The sequence below is a fragment of the Anastrepha ludens genome, chromosome 6 (assembly GCF_028408465.1).
Source record: "Anastrepha ludens isolate Willacy chromosome 6, idAnaLude1.1, whole genome shotgun sequence".
Classification (NCBI taxonomy): Eukaryota; Metazoa; Arthropoda; class Insecta; order Diptera; family Tephritidae; genus Anastrepha; species Anastrepha ludens.
In genome coordinates this window covers 28,083,653-28,100,902 of record NC_071502.1, presented here as the reverse complement: position 1 = coordinate 28,100,902, position 17,250 = coordinate 28,083,653, and the positions used below count along the sequence as shown (strand labels likewise).

At 37.5% G+C, this 17,250-nt stretch overlaps 1 protein-coding gene across 5 annotated transcripts in view; it reads right to left on the bottom strand.

The window, feature by feature from the left end:
* LOC128868541 (PTB domain-containing adapter protein ced-6) overlaps positions 1-17,250 on the bottom strand; it is a 44,361-nt gene that overhangs the window by 11,821 nt on the left and 15,290 nt on the right. For all 5 annotated transcript variants that reach the window (XM_054110748.1, XM_054110746.1, XM_054110749.1 and 2 more), the window contains exon 2: positions 149-503. In XM_054110748.1, the coding sequence (XP_053966723.1) occupies positions 149-325 (177 nt within the window). In that variant the 5' untranslated portion in view covers positions 326-503. The remainder of the gene's footprint in view (positions 1-148; positions 504-17,250) is intronic.

Here is a 17,250-nt window from a genome sequence, read left to right as displayed (position 1 = left end):
GAAATTTTCTTTTGTATGATTTATAGGAAAAAAAAAAATTACTTTAAAATTTTTTCGTAAGGGTACTGCTTTTTTGGTGTGCACAGCTGTATATACATACATACATACAAATGTGACCGCTAACGCTACAACAATTGTGTCTACTCACCTTGACTAGATAGACGACGTGGCCATTCACAAGCGCATCAGGCGTATGCAACCAATTGCGCTTATCCTTCTTTGCATCCTCTGTCGTACCGTTATTATTGCTCTTGCCATTATCATTTGATTGATTTTTTATGTTATTGTTGTTGTTCTGCTTATTCCAAAACATCAACTGTGACATGTTGCTGAGTGGTGCGCGACTATTGTTGCTGAGGAGTTGGTGTGTCGGCTCTGCAACGTTTTTGCGCTTGAGTGGACTGAATTTCTGCGCCGTTTTGAAAGAATTTATATGACAACTACACCGAAAAAAAAATTTATACAATCAAATATTAACAGCTTATGGTTTGGCGTGTGGAAACCTGTAAAGAGAAAAAACAATAGGAAAATATTAATAATTTTAATTAATTTCAATGCAATTACAATTAAAAAAAGGCAGTAAAATGTGTATGCGATTACCACAAAATAAAAATCGGTATGCGAAATATTATATTAAAATAATGCCGGCAGCATACAGACAGCCTATTAAACTCGACTGAAGTATCAGTAATATTTTTGCATTTATACTGGGTTCAGTGTCAAACGTCGTTGGGGCATTGCCAGCTGGTGATGGTGAGTTGGTTTCTCTGCTCGACCAGCAGCAAGCAAGTCGACGACACAGCTAACGCCAGCCAGCAACACCTGAAACGCCATTTAGCGTGTTTTTTTTTTTTGCTGGAATCTAAATAATTTTTCTAACCTTTGTTTCAAACGCCGCTTGGCAGGAATTTTGTTTTCTTCATAATCTGGAAATTGGGAAAATCCACTTGCTTACAAAACACCAACAGTATGCGGTATGCCAACGCTAGCAACAACAAAAGCATTCACGTCCATACATAAGTACGAGTTAGTTAGCCGCAATCAACAGTCGCCATCTCATAACTCATCTCCACATACGCGGTGAAGTGCCAATACATACATACATACATACATCACAGCACACAGCACACAGCACAGAGTGCATAGCTCAGCACAGCCCAACTAATTAACTCGAACCAGACGAATTGCTGAAATTCTAAGCTTGAATACTTGAGCGTTGCAGCATTGCATCGTGATTCTAAATGCGGCTTCAGTTCGCAAACTCAAATGTATAAAAGTGCAAACATAAGTGCATGTGCATGTATGTATGTATGTATGTCTTCATATTTGCATTTCATGGTTACAAAACGACGTAACCACACAACCCCATAATCCCAGACAACAAGCGGCAAGTCCCCGCCAGTCAGCTAGTCAGCGAACGAGTGACGTGCGATCACTTGTCACGATCAGCATTCGAATGTTGAATTTTGCGCGTTTGACGCTCCTATTTACGTTTCAGAGCTTTTTTGTTTTCGTTTAATTTCTAATGTCTGAATATTAAGTAGGCATAATAGAAAATAATAAAATATCAAAAAAAAAAAAAAAAAATCATCGCACATAAAGAAGGCAATAACCGCCAGCGCCAGCGTCGATTGACACCCGAATAACTTGATCTGATTTCTAACTACGTAGTAAATTGTTTTCGGTATATCTATCGCAGTAATCCGTTCTTTGCTTAGAAAAACAGCAAACAGAAAAACAAAACAAAAATAAATAAAGCGATTGTGCGAGCTCCAAAAACGATAATGATTCTATAAAACAAAAAACAAACAAAAAATTAAAATGAACCAATAAACTTTTGTAAGCTGACGCTGCCGGTGTATTTGTTGCATCATGCAGTTGTAATGAAGTAATTAAAGCGCAAAAATGCTATCGAAAATAATGTAAGTGTACAAGGCTGAAGCGATAAAAGGATCGGAATTTTCTGCCAAAAGAATTAATATCAGGCCAGTCCATAAGTTCGTGCGTTTTTTAAAGGTGGTTTTAAAATTAATAACAAAGATGTTTAAAGTATTTATTAATCAATAAAATATTTTCCTTCATTATTTACAATGTCTTCCCAACGTTTAGGCAAATTTTTAATTTTCTGCTTAAAAAATATTTTGTCCTTGGAGCCAAAATACGCTTCGATATCCTTTTTTATAGCCTCTTTTGAGGAGTAGTTCTTGTTACTCATATGGGATTGAAGTCGACGGAAAAGGTGATAATCACAAGGTGCAATATCCGGAGAGTATGATGGATGCGGCATTAGCTCCCATCCGAGCTCGTTTTCCCAACTGAACCAGGTGCCTGTGAACTATTCCGTGCGATGAATTTAAGCTCTGAGCTATCATATCGACTGTCAAATTTGGCTCAGCTTCCACGAGTTCGAGCAAGGCGTGGGAGTTAAAGACTTCAGGACGACCAGCGCCCGGAGCATCCTCCACGTCGCAGTTACCACTTCGGAATTTTGAAAACCACTTTTGCGCAGTCCTTACACTCACGTTATCCTCTCCGTGAACAGTGTTTATTTCTGCAGCAGCAGTTTTACCACTTTTATAAAAAAATACAAAATATGCCTCTTATACGCGTTCGAAGATTCCATTTTATTTTTTAACAACACGTGCTTCTATCTGCGATTAAAATCACTTGTTGAATGCACAATGTATAAAAGGATATATAAATAGTTCCGTTATATTCAGCGAATAATTTTTTTTTATGCAAAAATCGTACAAAAGTGAAATTATGGGTAAAATACGCACGAACTTATGGACTGACCTGATATATAAAATAAAATAAAAAAATTTTAAAAGTAAAATAAAAAATCAAGAAAATGTGAAAAAGAACCAAGGCGAATCTATTGGGTTGGCAGCTAAATAATTGCAGATTTTTTAGAAAATCAAAGACAATTTTTCCGTGGAACTAAATAATTTTATTCTCTAATGTATTGCCCATTTTGATCAATGACCTTTTGACATCTTTCAGACAGCATCATAATCCCACGTTCGTAATACTTCTGGTTTTTATTAGTAAAAAACTAAATTAGGTACGATTTGACATCATCATCATCATATTGAAATTTTTACCATTCAAGGAGTTTTGTAAAGATCGGAACCAAAAGTAATCATATGGTGCAAGGTCAGGACTATATGAACAATGACGGATTCGACGAGTTTGTGAATGCATATGAAATGATCGTGGAGAATTCGAATCTCCTAAGTGACGAAGCAGCCATAGCTAAATATCAACATTAGCAACAACACTACATCAATGAACCAATTACTACTCGTCACTAGGGGTGGGACTATTCGAATAAAAATTATTCGAATAATAAAATCTTTTATTCGAGAGGTATTCGTAATTCGAATAATATTTATTCGAATTTTTTATTAATTTATTCGAATAATGCTATTCGAATACCTCACTATTCGAATACCTCACTATTCGAATATCTTACTATTCGAATACCTCACTATTCGAATACCTTACTATTCGAATACCTTACTATTCGAATACCTTACTATTCGAATACCACCTCACTATTCAAATACCTTACTATTTGAATACTTCACTATTCGAATATTTTTGGTAAATATTTACTTAGATTAGCGGACTACTAATCGGTTTCTGTACCAGTGCATGTACCTATGTATGCAAATTCAAAAACCACGCAAAGGCTTACATATATTAACACGTTCCCTGTCGCAATACAAAAATGCAAAATTTACCGACAAGTCCAACAGGGTTTTTGAATAATTTGTTTTTTTGTAGTCATAGGATAGCTTTAGTAATAATAATAATTAAAAAAAAACGGATGTAGGGTATTTCTACCTGAAACACATATGGTACATGAGCGTAGAGGGACATTTTTGCTTTTGCACGTTCATGAAACAAATGTGGTTCATATACCCACTGACGCACATATGGCTCAAGAACGTATCAGTGCTTATCAGGTGCGCGTTTACTGAACCATATGTGGCTTAGCGGACAGGGAACGTGCTAAATGAAAATACTACCTACTTTTTATTGTGTCGGCGCTTTGTTTTTGTTTCATATTTTGGTAAATGATTACTTAGATTAGCGGACTACTCTTGCTTGAGGCATTTTCTTTTAGGTTTTTTTGCTTTTCGCAGTACTATTATATGCACATACATATACTCATATACTCTACCTGCTACTGACTGACCTAAGCTCGATAAACGAGTGCAGACAGTCCTACGACCATGCATACGCTTAGGTAACGGGCGATGAGAATTATATAGATGGACATTTTAGGCAAACTTTTCTTTGGGTTGAGTTATATTAGATCACTCATTAAAATCAAGAACCTCAAGCAAGAACGTTCAACCAATCTAATCATCAATCAATACAAATAAAGAAAATAATAATAATTCCCAGAAGCAAAGTTTGGCAACATTTTACCATCGTGGAAAATACCGGTGAGGCCTCCTGCAATTATTGTGGTGATATGCTGAAACGTATGGGATCCACCACTTGTTTATGGAACCATTATAACTTTAAGCATAAACTCAGTTATGGAGTTGATAATCAACCGGAACCTTCGAGCATACGTACATAAATACTTCAAAAACCATTTACTATGATAATTATTTATTACAAATAGTGTCTTATAACTAAATATACAAAGAAATATCTACCTACTATTGACCACTCAGCAGGGTAGGTACATGTACATATACATACATATGTCATGTATCTGTTGTTCAATACCGAGCTTAGGTACACACATTAGCAACAAAAAGTAAGTGATATTTTTATTTAATTTCTTCTATAGCGTAATTTTTTGAAATTACATACATACATACATAGATAGATACACACATGCATTTGCGCATCAATCCAATTTCAAAGCAATCTGCATGTGTACATAAATAAGTATATAATTCTATCCTATTATTGGCCTTGAATAACTTCTAAATCTGTAGATTAAGGAAAAGAAGATTTTAAGGCTCCATATTCATCGTTTGAGAGAAAACCATTATTTCGATCCGTTACGGAGAATGCGGACATAGAAAATGTGAAATCATATTTCTCCATACAATTTATATATTTCTCCATATAATATTAATATTAAGGCGTCTAAACACAAGAATTGTTACGAGGGAAAACCAAATATTTTTTTAGAAACGCTCTGATGTTTTTATCCACATTTAGTTATGCACATACATATAAGTATGTATACCTGTCGATGTTTTATCAAGAACAATACCAAAGAAATCTTATCATATTAGCTAATTGAAACATGAAGCGGTCAAATCAAAAAATCACAATGTTCAAAAATCGAGAAAAACTGATTAGCACCATGAGAAGTGCCAATGTAATTTTTATATTTTTAAAAGCATTTTCTCCCTGATATAAATGAATATATAGTGAGGTATTCGAATAGTGAGGTATTCGAATAGTAAGGTATTCGAATAGTGAGGTATTCGAATAGTAAGGTATTCGAATAATGAACTATTCGAATTATTTGAAACGAATAGTATTATTCGTTTTATTCGAATAATGTTTATTCGAATATTATTCGAAAATAGTCCCACTCCTACTCGTCACTGCTCATGTTGATATCTTTTACTACATATGTATGTATGTATGTTTCTGCATTTTCGAAATAAACAAAGAACTGAAGATGAATGCATGTAAATATCAGCTGTTTACGCCAGCAATAAAAGTTGACAGTAATTGTCGTTATGGTTAAGACTGCGGTTAAGGTTATGGCGTTATGGTATGTCACCTCTGATCTAAACTTTAACCGAGGGAGCACTGTGCTACTAAAGCGGAAGACATCTCTTTCTTGAGGTTCTCTTCCCAGCCGATTCAATCTGGAAAACGTGACGTTGACTACTGAAAGAGAAATCACAAAATAGTCAATCAATCACAGTAATTTCTCAAACTTTATGTCGATTTTAATTAAAGGCACACTCCACACATATGAATTGGAAGCGAAGCTCGGTCAAGCACCTAACACCAGAGGTGTGAGTGACCAAGGCTATTTTGATTGAGTTAAGTGAATTAGGGTATTTTTATGAATTCACGTGCTCCCATACGAGCATTCGTTACATGATTGAAGGCCGGTGGAAATTGAAATTTTTAAAAACTGAAATGCGTACAAGCATATGTACTTACATATAACTACGAGTATAAGTATACACATATACATAAGTACAAAATGAATGAAGTTCTGTAAAAGCAGTTCCAGTTCCTGAATTCAATTATTGTAAAATATATTTTTTTTTACTTCAATTAGTTTTTTCTTTACGAAAATACTTTCCATAGAATAAACCATAAACGCTTTATACATATTTACAGATGATGACAGATTCCGTATAAATGTAAATAACTACCCTTCTGATTAACTCACAAACTACAAATCTGCATACAAACTTAGTTTTATTTCAGCGATTAGGTCATTGTCTACTTATAACAAGTCTTAATAGACTTTGATATAAAAATATTTATAGTATACGAGTATTTGCTTATCTAAAGTGGCTGCGATGAACATAGAAAATAAATCCATTCATGCATAGATGTGGACATATGTACGTCGCTCGCTATCTTATCTACCAGCAGCTTGGCAAGCAGCGGACTTTCTTTCCCACCGAAACTGCTGTAAAGACTTCCGGTTCAGTTACGGTAATAGCTAATGCGAGTACTTGCCCATGGATTTGCGTATGCGGGTGGTTGGGTACAGTTGCACTTCTGTACGGCCAGATAAACTAAGTTTACTTACTATGAATGGGAGTGTACATATGTATGAGTATGTGTGTGATAATACTTCCCTATGCCGAAAAAAACCCCATTTTTTCCATAAATAAACGATCAGTGTTCTTACATAATCTATGAATTTTTCTATTAATAAATGAATACTCATTTTTACACATTTTTCTTTGTCATTTATCAAATCTGTCCATGTTCCTTGAATGATATGTGGGTAGGTGAAATAGGTGAAGTACTACACTGGCACTTCCCAAGTAGCAATAAGATACCATTATAAGGGTCCAACGAACAGATATGTATCAGCCAGCCGGAGCTGTTGATGTAATGGAGAAGATTGATGGTATTTAGGTTGGCGCACTGGCTATTTGGCAGGCATTCCTTGAGACTAGGAGTTTTCTCTCATGAATATTGCAGAAGTTGCAGAGATGAGGAAGTGAAAGGAAATGTCGAGCACTTTCTTTGCAATTGTCCAGCCTTAGCTAAAATCAGAGCAGGTTTTCTAGGTAAATACTTTTTTCTCTTACAGAGCTGTCTGGCGAGGGATTGGGATCAACTCTACGTTTCATAAGAACCACAAAATGGTTCTACGAAGGAAGATAAATGAAGTTCACGTCTAGCACAGTAGTATCACAACGGACCTGTAAGGTCTAAGTGAGAGTGTCGAAGAAAGAAGCACACAGTGCCCTTAACCGTCTAGCTGCCAAATTCGGACATTTACAGAGAAAGTGCTCAATAGTCTCACCTTCTCCGAAAGGTTCGCACAGCTTCTGCAATGGATATTAAATGGTAAGCCTAGCATTTCCGCGAGTGTGCCGATCGTTCAATGACCGGTAAACACAGCCACGAGTTTGAAAATCGAATGACGTGGAGTGTCCATGACTATCTGTGTTCTGCGCCTATTGTACTGGGGCCATAAGGTTTATCCAAAAACACATGAAGAAATGGAGCTCCATCCCTTCTGCGCTTTCCTGAGAAATAAGTTGTGCAATTCCCCTTTAACAACAGTCATGGAGATGCCGGTGGCCGAGTGAGACACCTCTCAAGCCAATTCAGTCGACCATTTCCTGGCAATCTCATCAGCTATTTCATTTCGCTCTATGTTCTTATGTTTTGGAATCCACATCAGAGAAATGTTTGCTACACACTCAAGAAATTTGATCTCTTCCTTACAGGAGTTTACTAGTTTGGCGTCGTAAGAGCCTTGATTGCGGCTTGACTATCGGAAAAGGTGTTAATATCTCCCTCACCTCCCGCCATTCCTAAGCATTTTAGATGCCTGCAGGATCGCAAAGACTTCTGCCTAAAAAACAAAAGCAGTATTCGGCCGTTTTAAAGAAGTAAATAACTTGACTGGAACTTATTCTTTGAATGACTTTAATCGCTTCATGACGCTTTCCTTTCATCAATAGTCATCAATTTGTCACTTTATGTGGCACAAATGTTCAACTGAGTTTGAATATATACGAGGGGACTAACAAAAGTTCGGTAAGTCGATGGTTTTTATTTTTTTTTTTTTAACATTTTAAAATGATATTACTTTTGTTATAGTTTTGCGATGTTTCATTTAAGACTTCAGAAAAATCGGTTTGAACAGAGATGAGAAAACGTAAAATAAGTGATGCAATGTCAGTAGAAATTCCGCCATCGACGCCGCCAGAAATTCGCTACTCAATACTTTACGGCTTTCGGCGACAACTTAAGCTTGTGGAAACTATCAATGAGTTCCAAACTGCAAATGAAATGGACACTCCATCTCTAACGACTATTTGTAAGTGGTATCAAAGATTCCACACTGGGTACTTTCTTTTGGAGGACGAGCCTCGAGAAGGACGGCTAAAATCGTTAACCGATAAGAGATAAATGTGGCCCTGGTGAAGCGAAAAATTGGTGATCACACAGAAAATGATCCATGAATGACACAGGAAATGATGTGTAGTGATTTGGGTTTGAGTGCTATGGTAGTAATGCGAATATTGCATAATGATTTGCAATACACAAAGAATTCTGCTCAATGGGTTCTACGTTGTAGAAGATCCAAAAAGAAGCTAGAGTATATATTTCTGAATATTTTTTAAGATAAGTCGAAAATACAGAGTCAAGCAACTTTAATATGATCGTAATAGGTGACGAAACGTAGATTTTTAATTATTCCCCTATGAAAGCCAGGCAGCAAATGTTAGCAACAAAAGTGATGATCTCGGCTTACTTCACTAGAGCAAAAATAGTTGCCGCTATTTCGTTAGATTCTTACATTCTTCTCAGACAGTACCTGCCAAATGATATACTGAAAACTGCTTACCAAAGGTATTCAAAAATTTACTAGAAAATAGGAAAAACGAGGAACTGCGTCGGTACTTCTTACGCCACGATAATGCGCTAGCTCACACTGCTGAAATGATAAGTAACTTCACTGCGCCTTTTCGCATTGAAGAAATTCGTTCATCACCACATTCTTTAGATCTTGAGCGGAAAAGTCTTTGCTAGCAATGAAAAGATAATAAAAGCGGTGAATGCTGAACTTAAGAAGTTGCAAAAACGCGATTTTGGGGACTGTTTTCAACAGTGGATTTACAGTTTAAAAGAACGTATTGAAACTAACAACGATTGTGTGGAGAAGATAAAAAATAATGAAGATTAAAAAAAAAGAATTTAAAACAATGTACCCTTTTTTCAATACAATTTACCGAACTTTTGTTAGTCCCCTCGTATATACCTATAATTGGCGCTTACACCATTTATTGGCTCTTCGGCTGAGCTCTTTTTCCTATTTGTGGTGTGCGTCCTGATTTTGTGCCTCCGAACGGCTAATCATAAGGTTCTTTTTCATGACAGAAATAGACTCGGAGGTTTGCCATTATCTGCCGAGGGGCGACCTCTACCAGAAAACACTTTTTCTATTATTTTGCATTTCATGCACGGAGATTCGAACTTTCGCACTCACGAATGTTACTCACGCACCAAACCATTTGGTTACGGCGGCTCTCACTCAAACACTATTGATGGAATTTTTCGGGATTTAAGTTAATGCAAAGTATCGAATATTTAAATCCCGGGACTAATACCGCGCAGCTGAGCTTACATAGAGCGAAATACTCGGTGGTCAAAAAACTGGGGCATACCAAATTCTATTTTAATAATTTTCACAGACAAAACCTTTATTTCTTCAATGATTTTTCAGCTGTGGTGAAGTAAATCGCAGATCTATCATTTTCCGATCGCGTAGCAAAACTTACTAAAAAAGATGGTGCAATACGAGTATAGTAACTAAAGTTATTTAAGTGGCGTTAGTAACTTAAACGTTTATTTTTTAACATTTTTGTTTTTATTTGTATGCCAATCCAGGTTACTATACTCGCTCGTCTTTAAAGCATTTTTCTGAGTTAAAAATCTACTGGGCCCCTAATTTTGAAATTTAGCACGGTATTTCTTCAAAGAATTCACCAGGTATTTTTCACCTTTTTCTTTGAGTTTTGGTTCTTAATTTTTTAATCTTACAATAACCAATCGGCTGATTGAAAAAATGGAAAAAAAAAAATCTCCCATAGATATCACGAGAAACAGGTTACCTTTGTTACCAGTTATACAAGGTGAAGTCTAAAATAAACAAAACTGAGCTAAAATAGAAACGACAAGAGCTTTGATCCAATAGCATCGAGTTTATTCAAAATAGTCCCCTCTGGCCTCGATACACTGTTTTGCGCCATCTAAAAGCTTTTCGAAAGAGTGTTTCAGGTCATTGACCGGAATCCGGAATGTACTCCAAGATGTTCTCTACGGGCGCAAAACGTTTTCCTTTCATGGCCAAATGCAATTTTTCATGTAGGTAGAAGTTAAGGGGAGCCTTATCAGGCGAATACGGTGAGTGATTGATGGTTAAAATGCGATTACTACGAGTAGTCGAAAAATCAGTCACAAGAGAGATGAGACGGTGCATTCTCATGCAACAAGCATCCAGCTTCCTTCTTCGCGGTATTCAGGGCGAATTCGACGAATTCGATGTAACAAACGCTTCAAAACACCAACATAGAAAATTGCATTGACGGTTTGGCCCGTTGGCACGAACTCTTTGTGGACAATTCCCTCGGAATCGTTAAAACAAACGAGTATCGACTTGATTTTTCACTTCTCCAAACACGATTTTTTGGGTGGTGGCTCGTCTGGGGCCTTCCATTCGGCACTTTGACGCTTAGTTTCAGGTCTGTATTGGAATTACCACGTTTAATCACTTGTTACAATGTTGTAAAGGGAGCTCTTTTCTCGCCTCTTTAATGAGGTCTTTCGAATGTTGAATTCTGCGCAATTTTTGGTCCTCAGTTAACTCAGTCAACTTGTGCGGAATGAAACTTGCACAGACCTTTCGTAAGCCCAAATGACCAGTTAAAATGCGATAAATCGATGTTTTGGTGATATTCAACTCCGATTCCGTGAATTTGACCGATTATTTCGCTTCATTTTTGATAAATTTACGAACAATTTCGATGGAGTTGATGGAGTGATTACTAATTTTGGGCGGCCCGTACGTTCGTTGTCATTTATGTCCTCACAACCATCTCTCAGACGGGTAAACAACTAATGAACTCTGGCACGAGATAGACAATCATCGCCATCAACTTTTTTCATCAATTCAAATGTTTCGGTAAAAATTTTTCCGATTTTAAAACAAAATTTGTTATTAGCTCTTTGTTCGAAACTCATTTTTGTACCGATGACACAAACTTACTGACACTTTAGACGCCATGACTTCGCTTCCACTGAACCGAATGTCACCAGGCTGTCACTGGAAGTTAGAGATGGATGTAAGTTCCAGGGCACTAACTTATTAAAAAGATGGCACCATCAAAAATTATGACGCCAATCTTATTTATTTTGGACTTCACCTTGTGACATACACCGCAAAACAACTTTTTTTCGAGACGCGCCCTCTCACTTTACTCATTCACTAAATTTGTTATATTTTGCAATGAAAATTAAGTTGGCCCTTAGGTAGATCAGTTGTTCCAATGTTGCATTGTTACGTGGAAATACAACGAATAACCTAATACTATCTGTATTGCCAGAAAAAATTCTTAAACTACTTAAACAGCTACTTACTTGCGTAATAACTGTTAAGAAGGTAAATATTTATCTACTCCGATAGCCAAGCGGCAATCAAGGCCCTAGGCTCTATTATGGTGCTTTCGAAACTGGTCAGGGAATGCCTGGTCTCTCTCTCGATTTCATCAGAATTCTTCGATATAAAGATAATTTGGGTACCTGGTCACAGTGACATTACTGGAAACTGCGAAGCTGCCGAGCTGGCCAGACAAGGGTCCTGTGAGGTAGTGTAACCGCGAAAGGAGAGGATCGGGATCCGCTTGACAACGTGTGCTCTACTCCTGGAAGGATGGGATTTGCACCAACTCAGCGAGCGCTGGGGAAGTACATGAACGTGTAAGGTCGCGAAGTGCTTCTGGCCACGTTTGGATAGGAGGCGTTCGAGGGATATTCCCAGGAAGACAAAATACCTTCTCTCAAATTTTGTGGGCACTGCCCGCGGGGTATACATGCCGTGAGACTCGGAACCACTTCGAGTCCGTTTTGCATCAGCTGTATGGAGGATGAGGTGGAATCATCTCAGCACCTGCTCCTCAGCTGCCCAGCTCTCGCGGGACTAAGATTCAAGCATCTTGGTTCTCACTTCTTTTCTGTGCCTGCTGATATAGCAGGTCTTGATAACAAAAATTTGATGAACTTCATCAGCAGCATTAAGAGGTTAACACAACCGCAGACTAGTCACCGTTCATAGTCCACAAAACACTCAACCCTCCCCATCCCTTTCCCTTTCGTCCTTTTTTCCTTCACCTCTTTTCCCCCTCTTGCAATGGTAGCGCAAAGGATGAACCAAACTTCTTTCGCCCAAGTGGGCCCACTCTCTGGGCAACCATCACTACCTAACCCAACCTAACCTAAGTTCTTTTTACTTACTAAAAGTTCGGTTTTTTTTTAATAGAGGTTGGGTGTAATCGAATATGTGAAAATATTTTTTAACAAGCATACATATTTACGGTTAAATATAGCTATGTTATCGCGCATTCATTCGCTTAACAGAAAATTTCTGAATTGGAGCTGCTTACAGCAATGCACGACTGCATTCACTTTGATTAGATTAAATTTGTGCGCACACACAAAGCGAAGGCGCAGCAGCAGCCTTTGCATTGAGCAGCCGCTCTCCCACCCTTTGCATTGAGTAGCCGCTCTCCCACCCAGGCAGCGCATATCAATGAAAAGATGCAACAACTAAGCCATGCACATTTGTCGCACACATTTGCATATAAATTTACGATATTAGCATTGCAAGTGAGTGGAAAAACAAATGCACTGGGTAATGTTTAGAAGCAATTCAATTTAGAATAATTAATTTATTTATTAAAAGTTGTATGTTTTGCATTCAAAACGTCTGGGAAGAAATATTAATTAGCAGAGCGAATACCCAATACAAACTAATGTGAATATGATTTTTATTGATGCTAATACCGAGGAAACGTTTTTTAGAAGAATCATCAGCAGTTTGGAATCGTGTAAAGATGTACCTACAAGATTGCAAAAAGCCAGAGATTGCAAATCTTCGTCCGCTGTGGCAGTCCAAGCAAATGCATATTACAACAAAAATACGTATTTTCAACTCCAATGTTAAATCAGTTCTGCTCTAAGCCTGTGAAGCATGGTGTCTGTCTGCAGAAATTGTACAGAAGCTTCAAGGATTCGTGAACCGCTGCTTGAGACGCACTCTACGTACATATCTGGTGGGCAGACAACTAGATATACCTATGAAATAAGACCTTTTTTTCAATTTCAAGATCAGTAAAAAACTCTTTCCAGCGTTCGATGAAAGCTCTTTCTTCGCTTAAGATGTTGCCGTGTTTATCTCTGTAGATATTTAATTAGATTTATAAAAATTTATTTATTTAGATTTATAAAAATTCAACAAAATTTCCAACCTTTTAATTGGATTTACAAAAAAATTGGCTGTACAGTTTTATTGTTAATCAAATTTTAGTAAAACAAGTTTGAAGTGGAGTAACGGATTGACAAAGAAAATGTTGTATTTCGAGCAACTGTTTTAAATTCCAGGGTCTTACCGATCTACGCTTTGCCATTCATACTTCAGGAGAAATAAATCTTATTAAGATGGCCATTTAATTGAGAGGCCTTGAAAATCAAAGTACTGCGCCACTCCATATGGTAAGTAAGGTAAGCACAAGTACAAGTGCACATATATGTATACATACATTCATATGCACATACACATATCTATTGAAACCAAGAAAGAAACAAAGAACGATTTTTTTTTATATCATAAATTTTCCAACCTTTAATTGAAATATCTCACACACACACACATACATACTTATACAGCTTTGTTGGCCTACGAAAATGTCATCGACCGTTAATCGAATGCAAATTGACCGATTTGCGTGGGCTATTAATTTCTCGACCCTCATTCAAGCGATACTCTTATCAGCGTGGCTATGAAATGTCAAAGCAGGAACAAAGACGGAAACAAAGAGTGCATGCCTGTATGTATGTATGTATGCATGCAAGTGTGTTTGAACAGTAAACTGATAATTGCATTATAAAAATATTTACCAGTGATTTTAATATTTCTGGGAAATGATAAAGAACACACCAAACAGTTGTGCGCAAATGCCAGGAAAAGACTACAAATTGTGGCTGCCGTAGGAGTCAAAGAGCAATGAAATTATTTGGTGTTGCAAAATTAATCATTTCATTATAAATTCATTTGTTTTTCAATAGCTTTTTTGCTATACAGAAAAACAAAAATGCGTTTGAGTAATGGAAATTTTTATGTAGAGCTTTACGCGCTCCATAGCTTGACTGTTTGTCGCGATTTATATAGGAAAAATTTTGTTTGCGCGAGAAGGTCGTGTGGAGAAGAGAGAAAGGATTTTATTTCCCGTACTGGCGACACGCTTGGTGCTTCTTATTCGTATATTCGTTGAATTTCGGGGCTCCCCTGAAAATACCTTTACTGTGCGTGGTTGCGTGTTACGCATAAAACATAGGCACATTCTGACGCACGCTTCCGCACGAATTCCGGATCATTTGCATGCATTTCAACGACCCAATCAGCGGGTTGAGTTAATTGGACTTTATAAGCCTTAAGACCCAAATCTTTATGCAAAATACGGTTCAATGACGTTGGTTTGGTTGCCCAAGGAGTGAGCACACTTGGACGAGAGAAAAACGGTTTCGCCCTTTGTGGTACCATTATGAAGGGGTTAGGTGAGAGAGGAAGACCGATAGGATGCGGGGTGAGGTGGTGCTGGGATGGTTAGGAGGGTGAGTTTAGATTGTGTGGACTACGAACGATGACTATGCTGCGTTTGCGTCAATCGCTTTGTGCTGCTGATGAAATTCATCAGATTTTTAATGTCAACGTCAGCAGGCGCAGCAAAGAAGTAAGAGCCAAGATGCCTAGATCTTAGCCCCGCCAGAGTAGGGCAGCTAAGGAGAAGGTGCTGAGATGATTCTACCTCACCATCCATACATCCATCGTTAAAGGGACTTGAGGTAATTCCAAGTCTCACCGCATGCATTCCTCGCGCATAGTGACCTGTGAAAAAACCCACGAGATTCGAGAGCTGATATTTTGTCAACCTCGGAAGCTCGCCCCAAGTCCACACGTGGCCAGAAGGACTTCGCGACCTTACAAGTTTCTGTACTTGCCAAACACTCGCTGAGTTGGCGCGATGCCCATCTTTCCAGGAGCAGACCGCAGGTAGTCAGGGGGATCCCAATTCTTTCCTTTCGCAGGGAGATCACCTCACATGTCCCTTGTCTGGCCAGCTCATCCGCCTCGCAGTTTCCCGCAATGTCGCTGTGATCAGGACTCCAGATGAGGCTAATGTCAAAGAATTCGAATCAGACACTTTTTCTCCCTAAAAAAAAAATTATTGAAAAGTCTGAGCAGCAGCAATGTGCTTCGAAGAAAACTCGTATACAGGTAAATGAGTTCCTTTCAAAGATTAATTAATTCACATATGTATGAATATGTAAAACATTAGCAGTTAAATAAAACACTTGATAATTCCAAGTTTTATTTATTTTCGCTCAAAAATTTCGGCCCATTTAATATTTCAAATTCTCGATAATTCGTAATATTTTAAGAGTCCCTCGAATTTCGAACTAACGATAGTCCACTGTATATGATTGACGTACGCCGCCATTTGCAAAAAAAAATTATAAATCTTCGGATAGGGTGATTAATTTTGCGCCACCTTGCATTTCTGCGCCACGCCTGCAGTGGTTAGTTGCTATTACATGGAAATATTAATAAATTCGTAAACCTACGATAACAATGATAACAATAACAAGAACAACCATACAATACAAAAGCAATAAAAGGCAAGTTTGAAAGTGTTATAAATCGAAAGCAAAGTTCACCTAAAAGGTGAATTGTTGCTTTGGCCAAAAAGAATAATTGTTGCGAAATGAATGTGAAACAATAGCAGAGACCAGCAACAATGCCTTAATGAGCGAACAGTGAGTGGAGGAAGAGAAATCAAAATATTGAATCATAGCAACACAATCGTGAATTTTGGTCTGTTATTGAAACAACAGCACTACAATGGGAGTGCATAAATGCTTACACAGCGCATACATGCGCACATACATACGTATGGTATTACTCGCTCGACTACTTTTGGACATTAGAAAAGAAATCAAAAGTGCACTGTGCCCTGTATGGGCATAAGCCACAAACAAATGTGTAAATGCTACAAATTTAAGGTGTTTGTTGGCGAACGTGTACGAATGCGCACATTTGTATGTATGTATGTTTTTTTATCTATATCCAAGATGGATATTTAAATAATTCCATGTGCACACATAAAAGTCATACATTATGTACTGCAAGCATTTATTTATGTGTATATTTACGCTTTTTTTCACCAATACCATAAATAGTTAAATGATAACTCACTCGCCATTTCGCCATAACGTCAAAAAACTCTTCGCCTAACTATTTAGAGGGGTACACAAACGAGCGGCCTGATTGGATGACGATAAGCGGGTGCACGATAATGGCGTACAATTACGCTTTGATTGCGGAAGTCATAGTTTCATTGCCTTCTGCACTTGACTGATGATTATTGCTGTCGCTGTCAATATTAATTGGCTGTCAGTGTTTGACTAGCGACTTGGCTAAGACAATCGTTAGTTTCTTTAATATTCACAGAGAGTTTGCTAAAGATTCACTTAGTGTAGGAAAATATGTAAAACATCATTTAAGCTACAATCCAACCGATTATATTCACAATAAACAAAGCAAACCAAATAGAGTACAACGCCGAGTTGACTGATTTATTTAGCTTTCTACACTTAAACAAATAAAGCCGGAGAAGAGCTACTCACTGGCTTGGCAGCTTGGCATATGTTTGTATGTACAAGGAAAATACCCATCTACCTATTTATGACTTGTATTTATATTTACCCAAG